The sequence below is a fragment of the Chanodichthys erythropterus genome, chromosome 12, assembly GCF_024489055.1.
Source record: "Chanodichthys erythropterus isolate Z2021 chromosome 12, ASM2448905v1, whole genome shotgun sequence".
NCBI lineage: Eukaryota > Metazoa > Chordata > Actinopteri > Cypriniformes > Xenocyprididae > Chanodichthys > Chanodichthys erythropterus.
In genome coordinates, this window is record NC_090232.1 from 19,715,380 (window position 1) to 19,737,538 (window position 22,159).

General features: G+C 36.5%; 2 protein-coding genes across 2 annotated transcripts; both read left to right on the forward strand.

The window, feature by feature from the left end:
- Window positions 1-41: 41 nt before the first annotated feature.
- Window positions 42-14,255, forward strand: n4bp2 (NEDD4 binding protein 2). The gene is made up of 16 exons (XM_067403611.1): window positions 42-403; window positions 1,520-2,453; window positions 3,152-3,276; window positions 4,507-4,595; window positions 4,884-4,960; window positions 5,169-5,321; window positions 5,573-7,986; window positions 8,608-8,693; window positions 8,836-8,881; window positions 9,651-9,817; window positions 9,903-10,027; window positions 10,734-10,860; window positions 10,950-11,132; window positions 12,538-12,706; window positions 12,831-12,954; window positions 13,273-14,255. The coding sequence occupies exons 1-16, from the start codon at window positions 127-129 to the stop codon at window positions 13,316-13,318; spliced, it is 5,142 nt and encodes a 1,713-aa protein (XP_067259712.1). The 5' UTR covers window positions 42-126; the 3' UTR covers window positions 13,319-14,255.
- Window positions 14,256-16,147: 1,892 nt separating this feature from the next.
- On the forward strand, window positions 16,148-19,749 carry rhoh (ras homolog family member H). Its single transcript, XM_067404559.1, has 3 exons — window positions 16,148-16,395; window positions 18,095-18,305; window positions 18,428-19,749. The coding sequence occupies exon 3, from the start codon at window positions 18,467-18,469 to the stop codon at window positions 19,052-19,054; it is 588 nt and encodes a 195-aa protein (XP_067260660.1). The 5' UTR covers window positions 16,148-16,395; window positions 18,095-18,305; window positions 18,428-18,466; the 3' UTR covers window positions 19,055-19,749.
- The last annotated feature ends 2,410 nt before the right edge of the window (window positions 19,750-22,159 follow it).

The window sequence follows — 22,159 nt, forward strand, 5'->3', positions numbered from 1 at the left end:
GGCGCTGCAGTATTTTTGCTTCTCCTTTGAGAGTTGTTCGTCTGGTTTTCTTTTACTTTCCTTCCTCTAGAAAAACTTGTAAACAGTGGATTTGTCGTCGGTGTCTTGTAAAAGGGGCACAACAGAATGCCAAAGAAAAAGAAAAATGGACTGAGTCCCTCCCGAGCCCCGATGCAGGCGGCGGCTGAGTACGGGAGCGGTTCCGAGAGTCGAGCACACGGAGCAAATGGATCTTTTGTGACCCGGGCGGACTCATCGTATAATAACTTTGGGTCCATGCAGTCCAGGAGTGATCAGTTGGAATCTCAAAGGCGAGACGAAATCATCCAGAGCATGCAGGAGATGTTTTCACACCTGGATCCAGAAGTCATTTACATGGTACTCTCAGAGGCAGATTTTAAAGGTAACGTTAAGTGTAAATGGCTGCAATCTTAGCAGGTGTCTGATTAAAGTTACGTGGAACATTGTAGAAGACAGCACACGGTCCAATAACATAAAATCAGCTAACGTTACTGTATTTATAGTTAAGTTACATCTTTTGTTACTCTTTCTATCTTAAGCTGGTAGATTTGTTTTGAAACCGGGTGGCTGGTTTCTGGCTGGTCTTCACTTGGTGCAAGCAGGTCATTCACATCTGGCTGACCAACTACTATGTACCAAAAACAGTTTGACCACCTTAACCTGGTATGGCCAACTGGTAGCAGGTTTGTTGTTGGTCAAAGATTGCTAAAGATCAGCTTGGACCACCTAATGACAATGTTAGACCACCTAGAAACCAGCTACATGTAACAAAAGCTACCAACTTCATCTTGATTGACACAGTTACTTAATAGCATTATATTTTCTGTATATTATTATTTTATATTTTTATTATTCTATACTTCAAGTTGATGTTGTCATAAAGCCTTGTATGATTCTTAATATGCATGATGACATACACTACCGATTTTATTTTTTAAATGTTTATGAAAGAAGACTGTGATACTTATTTTCTTATCAACAAGGCTGTTACATTCAATTGATCAAAAATATAGTATAAAATTTAATATTGTGAAGTATTATTACAAGAATTTTAAAATGTAAAGTAGCTATTTTCAATTCACATGTTCCCTCAGAAATCATTTTAATGTACTGATTTGGTGCTCAGTTATTAACAATGGCTTTTATTATCATCAATGTTGCAGAGAGTTTATGCTTAATATTTTTGTGGAAACCATGATAAATTTTTTCAGGATACTTTGATTAATAAAAAGTTTTTAAGAATATTTATTTAAAATATAAATCATTTGTAACATTATAAATGTCTTTATTGTCACTTTTGATTAATTTAATGCATCTTTGCCAAATAAAAATATTCATTATACATTATTGTTAACTCTTACCATTAAGTTTGGGGTATCTCAATTTCTTAAATGCAGAAAATCTTTTACTTTTTCATAAATGCAGTAATATACATATGTACATGGGATACTTTTTTTTTTTTAATATTAATTTTTTTCCTACTTAATCTCTGCATTAGTGGACAACGCAATGGATTCTCTTTTGGAGCTGTCAGATGCTGCTGAGGGCATAGTCCCACCCCCTCCTCCTGTCTCAGGGTTTGAGCAAGCTGCTGCTCTCCTGGGTACCAACACCACTCAGACAGACCTCCTCAGTGGAATGGCAGAGAGCTTTGCCTTTTCAAACCAGCCTGCATCTCAGCCGGAGCTCAGTCCTGGTGAAACACACCTGACAGAAGAGTTTGATGCTCTCATAGATCAGGAACTTGAGACTTTGACATCACAGCAGACACAAGCTAGCTCCCATCCTCCAATGTCCTCCATACCTCTCTCTTCTCTTCCCCCTCCTTCTCAATCAATCCCTCGCTCCTTGCTGCCTCTTACATCCCAGACCCAGCTTCCATCGCCTCAGACCTTACCAGAGGATGTTGAGCAGGCCTCTAACTCTGACCCCAGGCTCAGTGAGGCCCGTGGCGGTACTTCACCTGTGAGTGAATTAAGTTTCGGTGGGGTCCATATCCCAGAGACGAAAACCATATCTCTTGACTTCAGTCACCTAACAGTGGAGGCCAGCTCTACTGAACCACGACCCTCTGCCTTTCAGGTTTACCGTAGACCTGACCAACTCTGTAACCACACAGCGGCAACGCGGCGTCAAGAAGCACTCAGCACACCTGCCATGTTCTGGAACACTCAGGCTGCTGAGTTTCATCCCCGCACTATGGGGCCATCATTCATTACACCTGTCATTCCTAACCCCACCCCTTGGAGCACTAACCCCATTACTGCTGCTCAGTGGTTAGCTCATGGACCTATCAGACAAGCACCTCTGAAGCCTTCTGCAACTGTACCAAAGTCATGGACTCTGCCCACTAGGAACAGACTCAAATTGGAAGGGCAGGTGTTGGTGTTACTTAGAGGGGCTCCTGGATCAGGCAAAACCACCCTTGCCAAGTAAGCAAGAAGACTCATATCTGTTATTTTATTGAAAGCATACGGAATAGCACAAAGGAAATCCCTTCTTTTTTTGGTGTTTTAAGTTGGCATTTAATGGCTTATAATGTTCTTTTCATTTTTATTTAAACAGTTTCGTCCATGAGAGCAGTTCATGATGTACAACACTCCATTATGGGAAAACAGATTTTCTTAGGGGGGACATTATAATAACTTATCTTGAAAATTGAGTTAATTTAGATAGATTGTCCTTTGGTAATGCTTCATGGGTAGAAAATTTGCCATGTAGTGGTATCAAATGTTTTTGTTTGTTTGTTTTTTGTGCTAATTGTTAAAGCTTTTTTCATGGTGTATATGATTTTTATCACAGTATTGTACTGCATTATAAAACAGGTTGCAAAACAAACTTTAATGTTTTACTAGTTTAAGTAAAGGGTTTTTTTTTTTTCACTGTTTAAACATCAAATTGGCCTTTTAATGAAAATATGACATGGGAAACAAACAAGCATTTAAAAAACTAAAAGAAGTTTTAAATAAATACAACAATTAAAATAAACTATAAAAAAATATTTGAAACTCCCGTGGAGCAGAAGGGCAAAAGAATGAATTGGAATTTTAGTATGACTTTGCTGTTTAGAGTATGTTTATGGAGAAAGTATATAGTTTTTTTTTTTTCCCTCTCTCTCCTTGCTGTCCAGTGCTATGTTGGCACAGAATCCTAGAGGGGTTGTATTGAGCACTGATGAGTATTTCACTCGAAATGGACAATACCAATTTGAACCAAATTTACTAGGAGAGGCCCATGAGTGGAATCACCAGAGAGGTGAGTATTACAGGCCTGTTTAGCTTAAGCCAAAGCAAAATGTCAGGTGTGTACATTAAATTATTACCATTTCCAATTATTTACTACCCATTGACTAGACAGTCTGACCTTAAAGGTGATGTGTGCAGATTTGTTGATCTTTTTCAAAATTCATTACATATTTCAGCTTGATATGCTGAAACAACTATAAGTAAGCCATTTGTATGCCAATTTCCATGAAAATTATGAACTTTCCAATTCCATGGCAATGTCAAAACATTGCTTGATTATTTGAGATACTCAGTGAGACTGAAAAAGCAACATTGCGTGAGTTTGGTGCGGGACAACAGGCCCCAATATACTTTAAGCAAAATTGGAGAAAAAAATGGTGTGACATAATTTCAAACAAAACCAGTCCAAAACGAAGTTAGTTTGAAATTAATTTCCAGAGTTCGATACAGCCTGCTAAAGCATACTTTCTGGAAAAGTTTGCTCCGGCTTGTAAACACTGTCAAACTACCATTGGTCCGTGGTGATTATTAATAGGTAGGTGTGCTCTGCGGCTCTGCCTTCTTTGACGTGAAAATCTTCTTCAGTTCTTCTGTTCAGTCTGTCATGGTCAGATGTAATTAAAAGCATTAACAAACTAAAGAGCTGCTTTATAGTAGAAATTGAAGTTGTACTTCTAATCGAAAGCAATACTTATGCCATTTTTCATGTTCAATACAGTAAAGCTGATTTATTTAAAGCAATCTATTGTATAAAGTGCTATATAAATAAACATGACTTGAATAGAGTGCTGAATAGAGGAGCTTGTGCAAACATATCCACATTCTTAACTGCTTTCTTAGCTGATGTCTTCTTAACTGCACCACTGTCATTTTTGTTTTGTGTTTATTTGTTATGGAGAAGAAAGAGTGCAACACATATTTAGATATTCATTAAAACATTGCTCTGGGTTAGCCTGGGTCAGGTCGGGGTGTTTGCTACCCGTATACTGCTGCAAAGGAATTTCAAACTTCTTTTTACACTTGAGCAAGGAACAAAAATAACTTTGTACTAAGTATATTGGGGCCTTTCCTGTTTGGCTGACGAATGGCAGACAGCTGAAGTGTTTGGGAAACATTTTTAAAAACAGTCATTATTTTTGCTATTCTGCTTGGTGCCACTGATGCCACATACAATTACACACTTCACCTTTAATCTTTATATAATCTTTCTACAATGTCTTTGTGGTGATCAACATTTCAGCAAAAGATGCTTTTGAAAAAGGCCAGTCACCCATCATAATAGACAACACCAATATGCAATGTTGGGAGATGAAACCATACGTTGCCATGGTGAGCAATTTATTTTGAAACGCATAGTATGAAATAGCTTATTAATGTTCATTATCATACAATTACCATATTGTTTTTGTATTGTTAAAATTTGCTGTGGATATATCAGATTAAATTTAAGTTAAACATTTATTGTATCATGCTACACAAGTATACATTACTGTAGATCTTATTTATTTATTGGTTTAACTTTAGAATGTTCCTCACTTTACAGTGTACAAAAACCTGAACCACAGATTCACACAGGTATATTATGCTGATTGTAGGCCTTCCTCTTCCTTCTCCTAGGCACTGAAACATGGGTATAAGGTGCTGTTTCGTGAGCCAGATACCTGGTGGAAAACTAAACCTAGAGAGCTGGAGAAGTATGTTAAACAGAACCACAAACCAGAAATAACTACTTTTACTACACATTTAACAAAATCCATACAATTGATCTATTAACAGTTCTCTTTACACTAGTTTTGTCGGGAGTCTTAAAGTACAATCACAAATGTGATCCATTGCTTTAATGACACAATCACAAGTCTTTGCAGTTTTTGCCAACTCTCTCTATTCACCCTCTCTTTGAAGGCGCACAAGGCACCATGTAACAAAGGAGAAGATCCGACGCATATTAGAACGGTATGACCGATTTGTCTCTGTTCAGAGCATCATGAATTCACAAAGACCAGAACCAGTGCCAAGTGTTGTGGATTTGACCCAAACAGAGACTGAGCAAACACAGTGAGTATGCATTATATGCATAATACTAAGTTACCGAGTATTTTCATTTGAAAATAAAGACATGGACTTTGTTAAGACAGCAGCAGATAATGGTTTGTCTCCAACTGTACAGGACAATTTGAGAGTTAGTAACTTGTTACCTGTTAGTAACTAAAACACTGACTTTGTGAAGCTATAAATAATTATGTATTTATATATCATGTATATCTATGTATTTAAACAACAATATGTATTTCTCTCATTTCCTTCAGACAATCTTTACCCCCTGGCCTTAGTCATCCTGATCTTGTTGGTGACTCAGGGTTGAGCAAACTGAACACACATCTTTCCTCATCTCTGCCCGATGTGTCCTCTGTTAGGCAGACTTGCAGTACCATTTCTGCGGGTGAGGAAGAAGGTCAAATAGTCTCGTACAGTTCCAAGGAGTCTATATTTTTGCATGAGAACATTCTGGAAGGGTCTGGAACACCTCCGTCTGATCTGATTGATGCTGAAGGGTTAGACTTGGAGCTAGATCTTCTGGACACAGAAAAAAACATGGGAAATTTGAGTAGCGGGAAAACTGAAGAATTAGTTGAGTCAGCGCACGAGAAGTTTTCAGAGCTGCCTGTGGCATTTTCAGAGTCCATTGCTCAGCGTGTGAGGAGGGAGAGAGTGAATTGTAGAAATCCCCTTGGAACAAGTGAACCCGTGAATTCTGACCCCAGTGTTGACTCTCCAGGGCAAGCTAAGGAGGGGGGATGTGAAGGTGAGTCTCTTTCTGAGGACAAAATACTGAGGCCAGAGCTGTTGGATTTTGTGGGGGACTGGCCACTGGAGTCTCAAGGTCAACGTCAAAGAAGACGGCAGAATTTAAGGGATAAAACTGTTAAGAACACTGTTTTGGAATCCAGTGTTGTTGAACATAAAGATAATACTTCTTCCGATGAAGAAAAGCATTCTGACACTGACAAGCAGAATGCAGTTGAATTTCAAAAACTTGTAGATCTACTGCAAGGTGGAAGAAACTCTCCAGGTTTTTACCAAGATACAACTCCAACTAAACTGACTACTCTACGTTCTCCTTCCTTTGGTGAAAAACAGGGTAACTTGAACCTAGAGAATGTGATTTGCCCTGAACTCCCTGACTGTGTGCTGGGAAGGATGTTCTCTGAGTGCACTGACCCAAGAAAGGATTACTCTAATACACCAAGTACATCAAAACAGAGAGTAGACCCGATTGAGCAGTGTAGTAAAGAGTCTGCTGAGAAGAGCACACAGGAGGAGGCTGAGCAAGAGGACAATGTAGCATCAGAGGAGAAATGCAGAATCAGCCCAAATGTCCAAGATACTCTGTGTTCAAAGGTTGCCATAGACTCAGAGAGCAGTCTGGACAGACGGAGAGGTCTTAGCAGAAGAATGGGGAAATCTTGTAAATTGGCACTTACCTTCACCAATCAAAACCCTTCGTCACCCTGCTCACAATCTCCAGTTATTTCACATCTGCCTTCTGATCTTCCACCTACGGGGGAAACACCTTCATTGCCCATGGTGTCATGTCCCAGTGCCTCTGCCCAAACAAACCCTCAGGACTTTGCTTTGCTTTGGCGAATTGACCAGCTGAAATGCTCTGAATTAGCTTTGGACTTATCTAGTAGTAGTATGTTTGTTTTGGAGGGAAACTCTTTGCGTTTCACCCCAAAAACAAATGAAGAGGAGTCTGCCTGCCAACAGAGAGTGCCGTACCGTGTGGTCCATGAGAAAGGTTCTCAAGTGGAAGAGAATGACTTTAAAGAAGCCCACTCTAAACAACAAAACCTTGAGATTCTGAGTCGCCATTTCAGACGCGTTTCCATGGATATTCTGGAGGACCTTTACGAGAAGTGCCATCAAGATATGGAGTGGACAACTAACTTGTTGCTAGATTCTGGAGAACAGCTGTATAAAGATGATGAGGATGACAAAGTTAGCTTGGGGTGTTTGGTTCTTGAGAAAGAGTCATGTGAACCATTTATAGAACAGTCAGAAACTGTGATGGGTCCAGAAAGTGACCAGGCTAGAGATGTGTGCTCTGATAACTCCAGCAACAGTTCAGCAAGTAGCATCAGTCCCAAGTCCCAAGAAACTAACCTTAGTGACGTTAGCCAAGCTGATGATGATTGGAGCCCAGGTCAAAGTTCACAAAGTGAAGCTGAAGGATCTGAGGAAGCCAGCATGACAAAGGAGAAATGTGAGTCTGAACCTTCCTTTGAATCAATAAAGCAGCTGACAGAAGACACCAAAGTACAACTGGAGGTTCCGGCAGCTAATGAACAACAGCCAGACAAAATAGGTCTGCAAGGTCCAGGGCAGCAAGAGATATTAGTGACACAAAGTGAGCAAGTTGTTCAATGCCTGGAGGGAGCATTTAAGGAATGGCGTGAAGAGGTGGGAGGAGAGAAATTAAAGGAGGATGAAGAGACAAAAGCAGAGGTGAATGCCATAACACAGTTACTACTGCATCAGGTTGACGAAATGGAGCGCAAAGAAAAAGAGGAGAGGAAGGAACTAGAAAACGAGAAAAAAAGAACTGGACAGGGGAGAAGAGAACCAAGTTCAATGGACATACAAACACTGGAGCTGAAACTTCCAACTGAACTTGCATTGCAGCTCACTGAACTTTTTGGACCTGTTGGGGTCAGTCCAGGTAATCAAACATCTAATCAATATATCAAATAATTTATTTTATTCGTGTATCACTCAATCTAGTGACCTCAATGCATCCCAATACAATACCAAACCCCTAACTCGTAGTTAATGTTGTGTGGGTCTGTTTTAAAAAAATAAAATAAATAAAAGGTTTTTGAAGACTCGGGCTTGACACATGATCTACCCATGTTCAAATTTGCCCAATTTGGCTAGCTTCTACCAATTAACGTGAATTTACTACAAAATACAGCAGGACCCATGGCTATTAATGACAACAGCAAAGGATATTGAGGAGTGTTTTCTCTTTTAAAAGTTAATGCCTGTTTATTTTGCTTTAATAACATCATTATATGGTTAGTTGTATTTTATTATTTTCATCAAGCATTGTTTTTCCCTGCTGTCCTTGAACCTATCAGAACAGAACCGTCACCATGACCAGTTTAGAATTTAGTTCTTTAAGGACAAAAGCTGATTAAAATGTTGGTTAAATGGTTTAAAACAACTGTTATTCTAGTTATTACTATGAAAATCTATCACTTTGAAACAAGTAACCACATCAACCCTCAGTTCACACTCATAAAAGTGTATTAAAATCTCTTTGAACTCTCTTTGGCTGCAGGTGCATTTTCATCAGATGACTGTGCAGTGCAAATTGACTTGAACTTGGCCAAACTTCTGCACCAAAAATGGAAAGAGACTATTCAAGTGAGTTCACATATTTCTTATGTTTACAGTTTTTGGATATTAACCTACATAACAAACAGCATACATATTTTTTTTTTTTTTTTAATGTGACTGATTCTGAATCTTAATGTAAAACTTACCTGGTGTCTGTTGTCTTTGGCAGGAGAAACACAGGCAGGCAGCTCTGTCCTATCAGCTAATGCACGAGAGTGAGACAGCTTATTCTCTCAGTACACACAAACACAAAGTGAATGTAAATGTACAGCATGTTATAACCAGTAGTAATACAATAAAGCATTAAGAGATAAATCACATCTCTTCCATTTTAATCTTCTAATCCAGCTGTGACCATGCTGGGCAGTCACACCCAGAGTGAAATCTAAATGGTCCTTAATTTTGCCCTCATGGCTGTTTCAAACGTCAAATATAATTAGTATGGTATGATTTACCAATGATTTTGTTGCTTTGTGCAGTATTTCACTTTCACTGCTTGGTCACACACACAAACACACACATTTGGTCAACCTCAGGAGGTCAAATGAAACATTGTTTATTCTAAATACTTTTTAAAACAGTGATTTGTGTGATTTTTGTTTTCTACTAATAAACGTTAATCAAAATTACATAGACACAATTTATAATATAAAAAGTGACAGAAGAGGCCCTTCCATGGTGCAGATACTACAGTGCACAAAATTAGGGAAATAACTAATTATGTTTTAGTTAATAGTTATAAATTAAATTTTACTACAACTGATTGTCAAACATTTTTACATTGTTTGATTTTGTTGGAAACCTCCTTAGGTGGGAAAGTCCAAAATGGGAGACAAAAAGGGATTGATTTGTGTCTCGAATGCTTTTAAAGTATTTAATGAGACACCAAATTGTATCCAATTTGTGGAAACTTCTCAGTACTGGAAATAATCTGTTTCTCCCCTTTCCTGCTCTATCACTCTTTCTGTCTTCATGGCAACAAAGGTTCCGTCCAATGGGGTGAATCGCAGGGAAACGAAACCAGGCTGAGGGACCAATTAGGTTTGCATGAAGAAATTCCTTTTATGGATCACTGGGCTGCACCTTCTGCTCCTGTCTCACTGAGGGACATCATGATTGAAGAGCAGGTCATGCAAGACAGCATGGAGAAGGTAAGTCACACATAGGCACTCACATTAAATCACTGACTAGAAATGTGAAACGAAATAGTGCAAATGAGCTATGTTTGGGTTTTAGTCCAGGTCAAGTCGAAGGGACCTGGATAAGAAAGATGGTGCAGCCAAGTTAAAGGAGAACCAGCTGTTTTCCACATTCCCCACCATAGACCGACATTTCCTCAGGGATATCTTCAGAGATCACAAGTGAGAATGATACAAAATGATAAACTAATAAATATTTGCCCATATTTGCAACATTTTTAACTCCCACTTGTTGTCATTTAATTGTAATCTCTCAGGCAGCTGTTTCAATAATGCAAGTGCAGCTCCAATCTCTTTGAATGGGGAAACATCAAACTCTCCAAAGCTGTTTACCAAGATTACAATTAAATTTCATATTTCAAATGACCAATGAAATCTGACAATAACTGTCTCATAAATTTGGTTTCTAAACACTCAAATCTGGACTTTTTTTTTTTTTTTTCCGGCTGGACCAGCCAATGTGCATGCGTAGTTCTAAGCACAAGTCCTGACGCAGTGACTTTACCAATTGGCGATTGGCTCTTTTACTTTGAAGATGGGACTTATTCCGCATATTGTGTGTTGCACTTTCTCCTATTCATTGTAATGCGAGTGCACTGTCTTTGTATATCTAAAGTCTTTGGTATATATCAGTAATATGTCAGCCTTCGGCCATTGTTTTTATGAATTATATTTTCCCCACCTTTGTGGCTTTGGATACTTGTGTTTTTTTTTTTTTTTTTTTTTTTTTTTTTTAAAGATTGATTGTTTTTTCTTTATAACAAAATTCACTGAACAATTGTGCACAGGTATACTTTCAACAATTATTAAGATAGCAGACATAACCTCAAAGGAAATGTCTCTCGACCATTTGTTTGTGTTTGTGTAGTTACTGTCTGGAGCAGACCGAACAGTTTATGCATTCTCTGTTGGATGACGGGCCAGTCAAAAATGTAGTGGCTCCTGAACCTGCCCCTCAGCGCAGTGGTGCTCACAGAGGTTCAAGCAAAGAGCGGGTGAGCACTCTACATGTGACCATATGGCATACTGAAATTTAACAAAAACCTTGAGTTGACTGTTGACACTTTTTGCCTCACTCACTCAGAGATGGAAACCGAGAGATGGGGATGTGGAAGCAGCTCAATTCCAGGATTCGGAGGATCCGGAATATGAGGACTTCCGCACAGAGGCAACAGTGCAGAGACGTCAGCAAATAGAGTCTTTTAACAAGGCAGCTGAAGCCCATCGACAAGGACGCAAGGACGTGGCTAGTTTCTACGCACAACAGGTTAAAGAGATAAACATAATGTGTGCTGCAAAGCTGATGTAAAAACAACAGTAGTTTTGAGACAAACTCAAGTTTCTTTTTAATCATGTCCTTAGGTGTGAAGCATAATTTCTGGTGACAAGCTGTCTACATTTAACACTGAACTGCTGTGCACAATGGCACAGATAATAACGTTTTATATATTTAATACATAAAGAAGAAGGATTTTCGATGAGATTTTTCCAGTGGAATGGTCCAACAGTGCACATTTTTTGGCCCATTAATTTTTCCCATAGGGATTTTTAAAAAAGTCTACATTTAAGAGTTCTAAGCAATGAACCAAACCAACCAGCATACAAAGTATGCATTACAGATTTTGATTTCAAGCAAAGTCAGACAAAGTACAAGACTGTAATTGATGGCTTTGATGAGAAACATAAGTTGGTATAATACAAAACTGTTTGTATACATACACACAAATATTTAAGAAGTTTGAGATTGACTAAATTACGCCATTTACAGTTCTTCATGGGAGTGGAAGGGCACTAAAGATTCTTTAAGCTGGAATTGCTTGTTGCAGTTCTCCGATTGCTAGATATTTCTTTGTAGAATCATGGTAATGTTGTTTTTCACCAGGGATTCTGCTGTTTAACATGATAATTAAAAAAGTTATTTGAAGAAATAATGCAAACTGACGGCTTCGGCAAATGCATATACCATTGATTAACAATCTTGCAGATCACAGTAGATCTGTTATCTTTAAAAATCAGTTTCTCTTTGGAAACAATCAATGGAATTTTACAAAATTCGACTGCTGCACTTTATAGAAATCAAGGTAATAACTGTAGAATTACTGGTTTCTCCTGATTCCTAGTTTTCTCTGGACCATTCTGGGGAGTTTCTACTGAATAAACTACTCTTCCCATGAAGCAGTTAGAATAATGTAGTAAAATCAGCATTTTTGTGTCTTTTGCGTCACATCTCATTTAAACTAAAGTGAGTTTATAACTTAAAATCTGGACCCTACTAACTTTAAACAATGCATGCAGAGTGCAGTGCTTATCACCATTATGTTCTGTTTAGTTTAGTTCATGGACTTTTAGGTTGTATTTCTTCAGTTCCTGTTCCTTTTGTTTGATATTCTCACCACTCATCTGTTACTACGGACACTAACTCATCATCGCAGCTGTTCATCTTTTAGTTCATCACCATTGTGTATTTAAGTTCCTCTTGTTCACTTAGTGTTGGTCAGGTCACGGTCATGTTAAGTGTGTTTCTCAACACTGTTTTGCATTATTGCCTGTTTAGATTAAACTTCGCATTGGAATTTTATCATTCTAAGTCTTCATCTGTTGGTCTGTCTGTCTGTCTGCCTGATATTGTGACAGAGCTGTTCTTAGATCAGAACATTTGTGTATATGCTTAGGGTCACATGCATGGAGAGAAGATGCGTGAAGCTAACCATCGAGCAGCCATGCAGATATTCCAGCGAGTGAATGCTTCACTCCTGCCTCAGAATATTCTAGATCTCCATGGACTGCATGTGGATGAGGCCCTTTATCATCTCAGTTATGTTCTCACTGAAAAGAATTTGGGTATGTGAACCACAAACATATAACAGCATTTTAAAAAAAAGAGCAATTTTTCAAGTGCGGACAGCAGATGGATTGTATAGACTCCAGAATCTGCCATTATCTTTACTGAATGTGTCTTTTGTAGAATGCCGTCAGGGTTTGTGTCGGCCTCAGCTGTCGATCATCACGGGAAGAGGCAATCACAGCCAAGGGGGAGTGGCACGCATCAGACCTGCCGTACTAGACTACCTCAAAAACCAACACTACAGGTATATTAGTATTAGCATCCAGTGCTGTGCTGTCTTTTTGAATGGTACAATGATTTACTATAAACTACTGTCCATCAATTGCATGTAATGAAACCTCTTTTAGTGTAAACCCATTCTAGGTCTTACTAATTAAGAATTCAGAGTATTTGGACACTTAAGTCACACTTAAAAATATGTCATATCTTGATCTTTCATTCAGAATATTCACAAAAATTCACAATAATATTTTAAAATTTTAAATTTGAATTGTTTTACCAGTTGTCAAATCAATACGTGTACAATTAATGATCCCCCATCTTTTTTCTATCTTTCTTACAGTTATACTGAGCCTAAGACCGGATTGGTGCTGGTCACACTTCATTAAAAGAGTTGCTCTAATGAAGCATTTACTTTTAGATTTCTCTCTTTCCACTGCCTTAATTCAAAACGTCTTCTCTGGGGACTAATAGTGCCAGTAATTATAATATTCTTTTGTCTTTTAACTACATACATCTTTATTTTGTTTCAGTAATTGTGCGGGAGTTATCTAAGACATAAAAATATCAAGGTACTACATATTTACCATGTTTTATTTTATTGACCTGTATATACACATGATACTTTATTGAATGTTTATTGATGATCCCTTATGGGGCCATTAATGTTTAACTGATCCCTTATGACTACATTTTTATGTAATTAGTTTAAATAGATAATGGCTACACATTTTTCCTAGCCAGACCATATAGAAGAAAAGTTTTTTTTTTTTTTTTTTAAGGTGCTTAAGATTTTGGATATTTTATTATTGCGTATCGTTTTGTTCCATACTTTTGCTTTGTGTAGCACCACATCAGTTTTATAAGATCCAGCTTGTTGTGTTCAGAGTAGTGGGGATGTCACAGGATGGCTTAATCTCTTCAGTGTTGATGTATATAGAAATATATTAATAGAGTTTCTGGAAATATAAATGCTGATTCTCAATCAGCTTTGCATTTTAGTTTGTTTGTGAGCAGCTTGAACACATATGTGATCCTAGATCAAAATTACATTTTATGTCACTTTGCAGTGTTGGTTTTTGAGTTTTAGCTCAGATTTGTTTTTATATTTCCAGTTTAAAATGTTGATGCCACACATTTTATAGACATCTTAATGCTGCTATGCAACATCACAATTCTTATGTGTGAGAATTTGTTCTGAAAACTATTTTTGTGAAATTGTATATTTTGAACCTCAAAAGATTTTATATGTAAACTTTTGTTTTATTTTTGTTATTCTAAATTATGGTTGGGGAAAAAAAGCTGAAGAGAAGAATAAAGACTTTACATGTACAAGTTTGATTCTTTTGGTGATTTGAAAAATTAATTTAATCAGCTCTAGGTCTCAGCGCAACATGCGCTTGGAGCTCAATCACAGCTGAACATATTCTACATCCTCGTTTCTATTTCTCTCCATTTCCCCTTTAATCTCTAGAAACCGTTGGTGGGGGAAAATATAACTCAGCATGTTGAACGCTCAGTAGATGACGTTTATTTCAATTAGTAAAGGTCAGATTTCTCCATGATGAAAGTGCAGTGCACTTCCTTTCCATAAGAGGGCAATGCTGTGTACTCTCTTACACTCAACCTGGCACTAGAGCACTGCAGTGATGACACTTTTTTGTAGGCCAATGCAGAAGTTAGCCTGGTTCCCTTGACAAAAAACCATTAGGATTTTTACATTGGCTTTTTGATTAAAATAAGCTCTATGACCAACAAAAGTTTGATTCAAGTTCGAAGCCTAAATACAATCGGCAGAAGTAAAAAGGCTATAAAATAGGCTATTCAAAAAACTACACTGCGGTCACATGAATTCAGCATCACCTCCTTTAAGCTTCCAACAACTCTTTCAGTATTTATTTAAAAAGTTTAGGAGAGTAAGGATAGTTTGCTAGAGTGTGACTAAATACAGAGTGCTTCTATGAAATTATACACTACTGTGTCGATTTGTTTTCCTGCCCAGTGTGATGTTTAATGTCCTTGCAACCTCTGTAGTCTCATTTAGCCACTGGACAGTTTTCACAGACTATAACACATTTCCAGTTATCAACATTGCAACATCGCTGTTAGCAACTGCCTTTAAAAGGAATAGTTCACCCAAAAATTAAAATTTTTTCATCACTTACTCACCCCAAAGTTGTTCTAGACCTGTATGAATTTTTTTCTTCTTCTGAACATGAGAAGACATTTTGAAGAATGTTGGTAATCAGTTGATGGTAGCCATCGACTTCTATAGTAGGAAAAAATATTTATATATGGAAGTCAGTGGCTACCGTCAAATAGTTACTAACATTATTTAAAATATGTTCCTTTGTGTTGAGCAGAAGAAAGAAACTCATAAAGTTTTGGAAAAACATGAGTAATTTTTTGGGGTGAACTATCCCTTTAAGACAAGTAAAAGCTTTATAAAAATCACAAGGTGGTATTATTGATGTTTTGTTGTAGAATAAAACATGGAAAATCTTTAACTTGTGATAACTGCAGACCTTATTTCCTGCATTTAATTAAAAAAAATATCAATTGACATTGGATGAAGGAAATGGAAGTACTAAAATGCAGTACTAAAATCTTTTTTTCTGGGATTTGGCCTACAATAATACATAATCCCTGTACCACTCTTTTGAACATAAGACTTTATCAAACATCTTGTATTTTTTGTCTTTGTTTGCTGTATTGATTACAAAATTTTCAGTGCCATTGAACTGAAAGTTAGCACAGTGTTTGTTTACCAACGCTAAAAGCCCAGTCAAATTTTATGAGGTCCAAAACAATGCTGTCATATTCGAAGAGCATGCACCCTTTACAGTCACCTTTATAAAATGTACGTCTACTCTGTGACATAAAAAAAAAAAAAAAAAAAATTAAACAGGAAATAAAGATTAAATTCAAAAGTTACTTCTATACAGAATCCATTTAGGTGTCTGGGACCCCAAACATACAGAACAAACAGTCAATCTCATCAAAACATGAGGGTTAGCATATGGCTTTATTTTGTTCTTATTGGTATCTTTTGTTTATTTTCCTTGCTGCATTACACCGTTTCATGCACAGTGAGAACTTGACTGCAGAAGAAGCTAGACTCAACACTGTAGATGTGCTGAGAACGTCACGCAGTCACAACGGAAGCTTAGAAGAGATTTGATGTACGATTTTACAAAGAAAAGAGCGCAGCCTCGCATTTCACTTCCCTCTGAGAAAGGATACAGCACCTGCTCTTTCTGTAAAGGCATATATGATCTCTCTGTGCTCCAGAGTACTTGAATTTCCTGTGTTTAAGAATTGAAGTTTTGAGAAATATGCAGAATTGGACTGAGGTCTGATTTGAACTCATTCTTCTTCATGTTTAATTAAATTAAAACAAAACGAACAGATGCTAAATTGAGCTTTATGTGTGCCTGTGAATCTCACGGCTGAAGAGCTCAAAGAGGTGAGTTGTTTTAAGTATATACTCTGTAATACATGTATTAACTATACTGTGCCAGTTTAAAACTGTGATCTCAGTGAATCTATTGTTCTATAAATATATTTTCTATCTACAAACTTATTTAATCTACAACAATTTAGCAACAGTCCAAACGCATACGCATAGTGTTCGTTATTTGTAAGGTTCTTAACCAGTTAAAACTGAAATTAATCATTTTATTGATACTTTTGAAATGTTTACGTCTTAAAAGAAAGGAAAATCATAATATTTTTATAGTTTGGAAGGGCTTTAGTGGTTAAATGTTTGATTTTTTTTTTTTACATTTTTTGACCAACACATTTTTTTAAAATGTTATAAAGGGTCTATATTTTACTAAATCAATCGATGCTTGAGTATATGAACAGTGTATGTGTGTATATATCTATATAGGGAGCTCCATCACTGAAAGTATTGTAATCCTCTAAATTCAGATGTTTCCAATACTTGCAGTATTTCTTTCATAAAACAAAATACTTTTGTTGTTGATGAAGATATAATTGTTACATTTATAAAAGTCATTTTTTAATACTGCATCTTCTGTTTTAGCACAGAAATGTACTTAACCATAGAGGCTAATGCTGGTCAGATTATAGGCCTACTTTTGTATCGGGCTGACAATGTTCCCAGTATTTCTTTTTTGTTTTTGTTTTTTTATACCAGAGAAGTGTTTTTATCGAAAAAGTGTTTTCTGAGTATATATTATAACCATATGGCCTTTTGTGGTATTAACTGGAGCAGTTGTTTGAATCATCAGCGTACTTTCCTCTCATGACAGCCAGAGGCCTAGGAAGTACAAGCCATTGCCATTTCGAGAATCATCTTTGAAGTTAACATGTCAAAAATGTCCTTTCCAGCATTAGCCCATAGAGTTATTAAATAAACAACTGAATGAGCTGTCGAATTTATGTTGAACTACATTTTTTCAAAACACTCAAAGCAAAAAAAAATCTTAAATTGTAGCAGGGCATAGAGGTAAAACGGGAAGCATTGTCCCAGACCCTGTGAAGAGAGGTATGTTTTCCACTGTGCTCTGTGGTATAGTGGGGTAGTGTATTGTATTTCACATGTAAGAAAAATTTGGAAAAAGTAAAAAAAAAAAAAGATTGTCCATTTCATGATATCTTATTGTTTCTTAGGTATATTAAAGATATAGTTCAGCATAGTTCCGGAAGGATAGGATGATTTATATATCATTTAATTTGTCTGATATTTAAAGAAATAGTTTACTAAAAAAAAAAAAACCTTTGTCATCATTTTCTCAGCCTCATGTTGCTCCAAACCTGTATGACTTTCTTTCTTCTGTGGAACACAAGGGATTATATTTCGAAGAACGCTGTGGTCCAAACAACATCAGACCCTAGAGACTGTTGACTGTCATTGTATAGACCGAAAAAAAAAAAACACACACACTGAGACATTATTTCAAAATAATTTGTTTTGTGTTCTGCAGATGATAGAAAGTCATAGGTTTGGAATGATATGAGGGAGAGAAAATGATGATGATTGTTTTGTTTTGTTGAGTACACTATTTCTTTAAATAAAATACTAATTAAATTAAACATAAATGAAATTTAAGATTATATATAATCTCATTGTATTAAAACATTTCTTGGTGTTTTGTGATAGCATAATAGTTATTTTGCCTGTCTTTTTATTCTTTCAGTTGTGCAGGATTCAGAGAGAGAGAAAGAGAGAGTAAAGCGAGAGCAAGAGATTCAGCTTGCTGCAAGACTTCTCACTCCTGGATTTCTCTGTCTTGAATATCTATAATGATACATAATTACCTCGGTTCCTAAACCTTCACTGGATTACAGAGCAGAGGAATAAATCACCACCTCGCAAGACGAAGAGTGTGAGGAGGACTTCAGAATGCTGTGTGAATTGGAGGGTTTTTACTCTTGGTCCTCATAGATCTGCAAACTTGTAATTCTCAATGATGACTTCATCATCTGTTGGAGACCACTGATTTTTTTCTTTTTTATTTTGGACCTATTAGACTGCACCTTACAATAACTACTACACCAGAGACAGAAGGATGAACGGGTTGGCAGAGACCTCAGTGAAATGCGTACTGGTTGGGGACTGTGCGGTGGGTAAAACTGCACTTCTTGTACGATTCACTTCTGAAACGTTCCCAGAAAGCTATAGACCCACTGTCTATGAAAACACTGGAGTTGATGTTTTCATGGATGGAATCCAGATTAGCTTGGGACTGTGGGATACAGCAGGACATGATACATTCCGGCAAATCCGCCCCATGTCCTATCAGCAGGCGGATGTGGTTTTGCTATGTTATTCGGTAGCAAATCCAAATTCGTTAAGCAATTTGCGGCAAAAATGGATCGCCGAAGTGAGGGAATTTCTTCCTAGGGTACCTGTGCTGGTTGTTGCCACACAGACAGACCATCGTGAGATAGGCCCGTATCGTGCCAACTGCACCACGGCCTCAGAGGGCAAACAAGTGGCACAAGAGATCCGTGCCAAAGGATATCTGGAATGCTCGGCTCTCAGCAATCGAGGTGTGCAACAGGTTTTTGAGTGTGCTGTTCGAACGGCTGTTAATCGGGCAAGAAGACGGACAAGGCGGAGACTCCTTGACTTAAACCCCTGTAAAGTTTCCTGAATGCTTTTAAAACAGGGATGTTATTTAATTCTCATCACTAAGATAAAATTGTTTCTCACACACAAAACCAACTAACTGAAGCCTCAACAAAGACTTCTTAACACTGATTTCTTAATACTGTTTACCTAAAAGACTATTCGATTTTGAGTCCTCTAGTCAGGTTCTGAAATCTGACCATATGTTAGACACATTACACATATTGAACAGATATTTATTCATTAAACAGCTGTGGACTTTTAATTTTATGAATTTTACGAGTTGAGTATATCATTTAAAAGACAGATGTGTCTTTTATTGCACTGCTACTCCAAATGTACATTTGTAGATTGTAGTTGAAATCTTATTTTAAATTTCATTCTTTTAGCTTTCTTTTTATGGTTTCTTGCAAAAGAAATGGAACCCTTAAAACTCGTTCTTTGTCTGCTGGTGAAATAAGGAGTCACATTAGCTCATAATGCAACACTGAGATCACATTCTGTAATCTTAATTTTAGATGGCAAATAAATCACTTTGGTTATGTATTTCTGATTTGCTGATCACGCTTTTTATCTGTGATATGCTTTTTATGGAGCAAGATAAAATGAGAATTTCTGTCCTGAAGTTCTTATTCTTAAAAGATTAATTTCATAGTCTTTATGAAGTAACTTAAATAAGTAGTTGTTTTAATAAAAAAGAGTTAAGCTGGTACTTTGCCATGTATCTGTGTGGTCTGTCATGCACAGTGATCCGAGGAAAATGAGTGTTTATATACGTTCTGACTACATGAATGTATATGGATGGCATCAAAACTCAGAATCAATAAAAAAAAGGGGGTTTCAAACTTTTCAATGCCAAAAACTTATAAAGGACCCCCTTCCTAAAATATACAGGCAGCTATTCATTTTAAGATTCATACTGTATAAATAGTGATATAACAAAAAAATGTTTTAAAGATTTAAAAAAAAAAATCAATGATTGGTGTTATTATTACTAAAGTCAAAAGAAATTATTGAAAGAAGTAAATTATAAAAATATTATTAAAATTATTATTATTATTATTATTAGTAGTAGTAGTATTCGAAATATTTATTAAGTTTTTAATAAAATGATCTCTTTGTTTATACATTATTTTGCTGAAATTTGTGGACAGCATAGCCTCTGCTTGAGGTTCCCCAGACCTCAGTTTGAATACGCCTTGATAAAAACAGTTGCAATGGAGAATTATTCCATTGTAAATGCTTTTATTTACAAACAACAAAACATTTTTGAGCATACCTTATACATAGACTTCCTTGCCTTCTAGAAAATCTTTAAAACACTGGTAAATTGGTTACTAATTTGGATCAAGACCCCCATTATAAATTAGTTACTGACATCCTAAACATTAATGGCAAAGTATCTGCACAGAAAAAAAGAAACACTTTACAGAAAACATTCTGTTTAAATAAATAGTATATAGCATGTTACATATATATCATGATAACATTTGTGCCTTATGTCTTCTGTCTTTATGCAACAAACATCTGCATCTGGTATCTGAGATAGTCTGTAGACATATAGTCAATACGTAACCATGGGTATACGAGCGGTTTCTCTCTCTCACACACACACCAAACAAAAAAAAAAAAAAAGAAAGAAAAAGAAAGAAAAAGAAAGAAAAGAAACATATTTTTACCAAATGTATAGACATTATAAAATGACGCCCTGCTTGGAAAAATCTAGAACGCTCAGATAATATGTAACACGTAATACATAATGTCTTCTACATTGGGACAGTGCTGAATATAAAGAGAAAATATTATTTATAGCCATTCTGAAACACTCTATTTTGAGGTTCCAGGTTTGGTTGTCAGTGTGAGTAGTGTCTGGTGAGAACGATTTTAAAGACAACAGAGATAATACTGTAAAACAGATGTGTTAAAAACAACACAACGTGTTATATCTTAACACACCTGTGTGTCTAGTTAAGGACAACACATTTTGTGTTACTTTTAACTCAACCATGTGTTATTCCTGCTAATTTTCTACACACTAATGTCTTTTACACAATTTGTGTCAATTATGTACACAAAATGACACAAAATGCATCATAAAAAATAACACAAAAAATGTTTTATTAATTAACACATCTTTTTTGAGAGTATTACAAACCTCCTTGATTATGATTATATGTTATACATCAGATATGTTTAAATTGGCTGTGATTGTATCACATCGCACAGCAGTTTTGTATTTGTGTGGACTTACAATTTCCTTGTCCTCCGTGATTGCGCCATGCAGGCATGGACACAATATAAAATAGGTTATGTGGATAAGACTCGATGCATAGAAGAGATCAGAGGAAAATGTACAGTATACAGTTATTTATAATATTCCCAACCTTTGACATTTTGACCCTTCATGTCATGCGTTACTAGGCAGCAGAATGTTTTTATAAAATTATCAAATGAACACACAGGCAAGATGTAAAAACAAAGGAGATGGTGCGCTACTACACGCACTACATAAAAGGAAAAGTTGGCGGAGGAGCAAAAGAAGACAGAGCAGCATAAAGAAAAAGTATATATTATGTGGTTTATAGAGATGAGGTGATGTAGGCCGATGCTTTTGGAGAACTGAGGAGTTCAGACACCGAAACCACATCCCAACAGGAGAACGTCTTTCTCTGAACTCACTTAAAACACATTGTGCTTGGTGGCTCTATAGAAAAACGTTATAACTATATTGCGAAATGTATATCTCTTTCTAAATGTTTTGTAAGTAAAAGTATTCCTACGCTATCAGAAATATTTTTTTTACTCATTCTAGAAAACAAGTGGTTTCATTAACTGTTTCTCTAAAGAATTTAAACGTGAAAATTAAATATATTTGTACAATTACACTTTTAATGGGTTTATTCATCCTTTTAGTCTTTTAGTAGCTAATGAATTATGCTTATTTTTAAACAAATCAACAGTGGGATTAGTTAATACAATCAACAGGACTCTGAGGACTCAAACTGCCACATATATACCACAAAAGAGGAAGTGAAAACTATCAAATGACTTTATTAAGCACTACACTGAGCATGCATGTGAAGCAAACAGGAATGCAAAGGGTGAGAATACTTGTGTTACCTGACTGAAT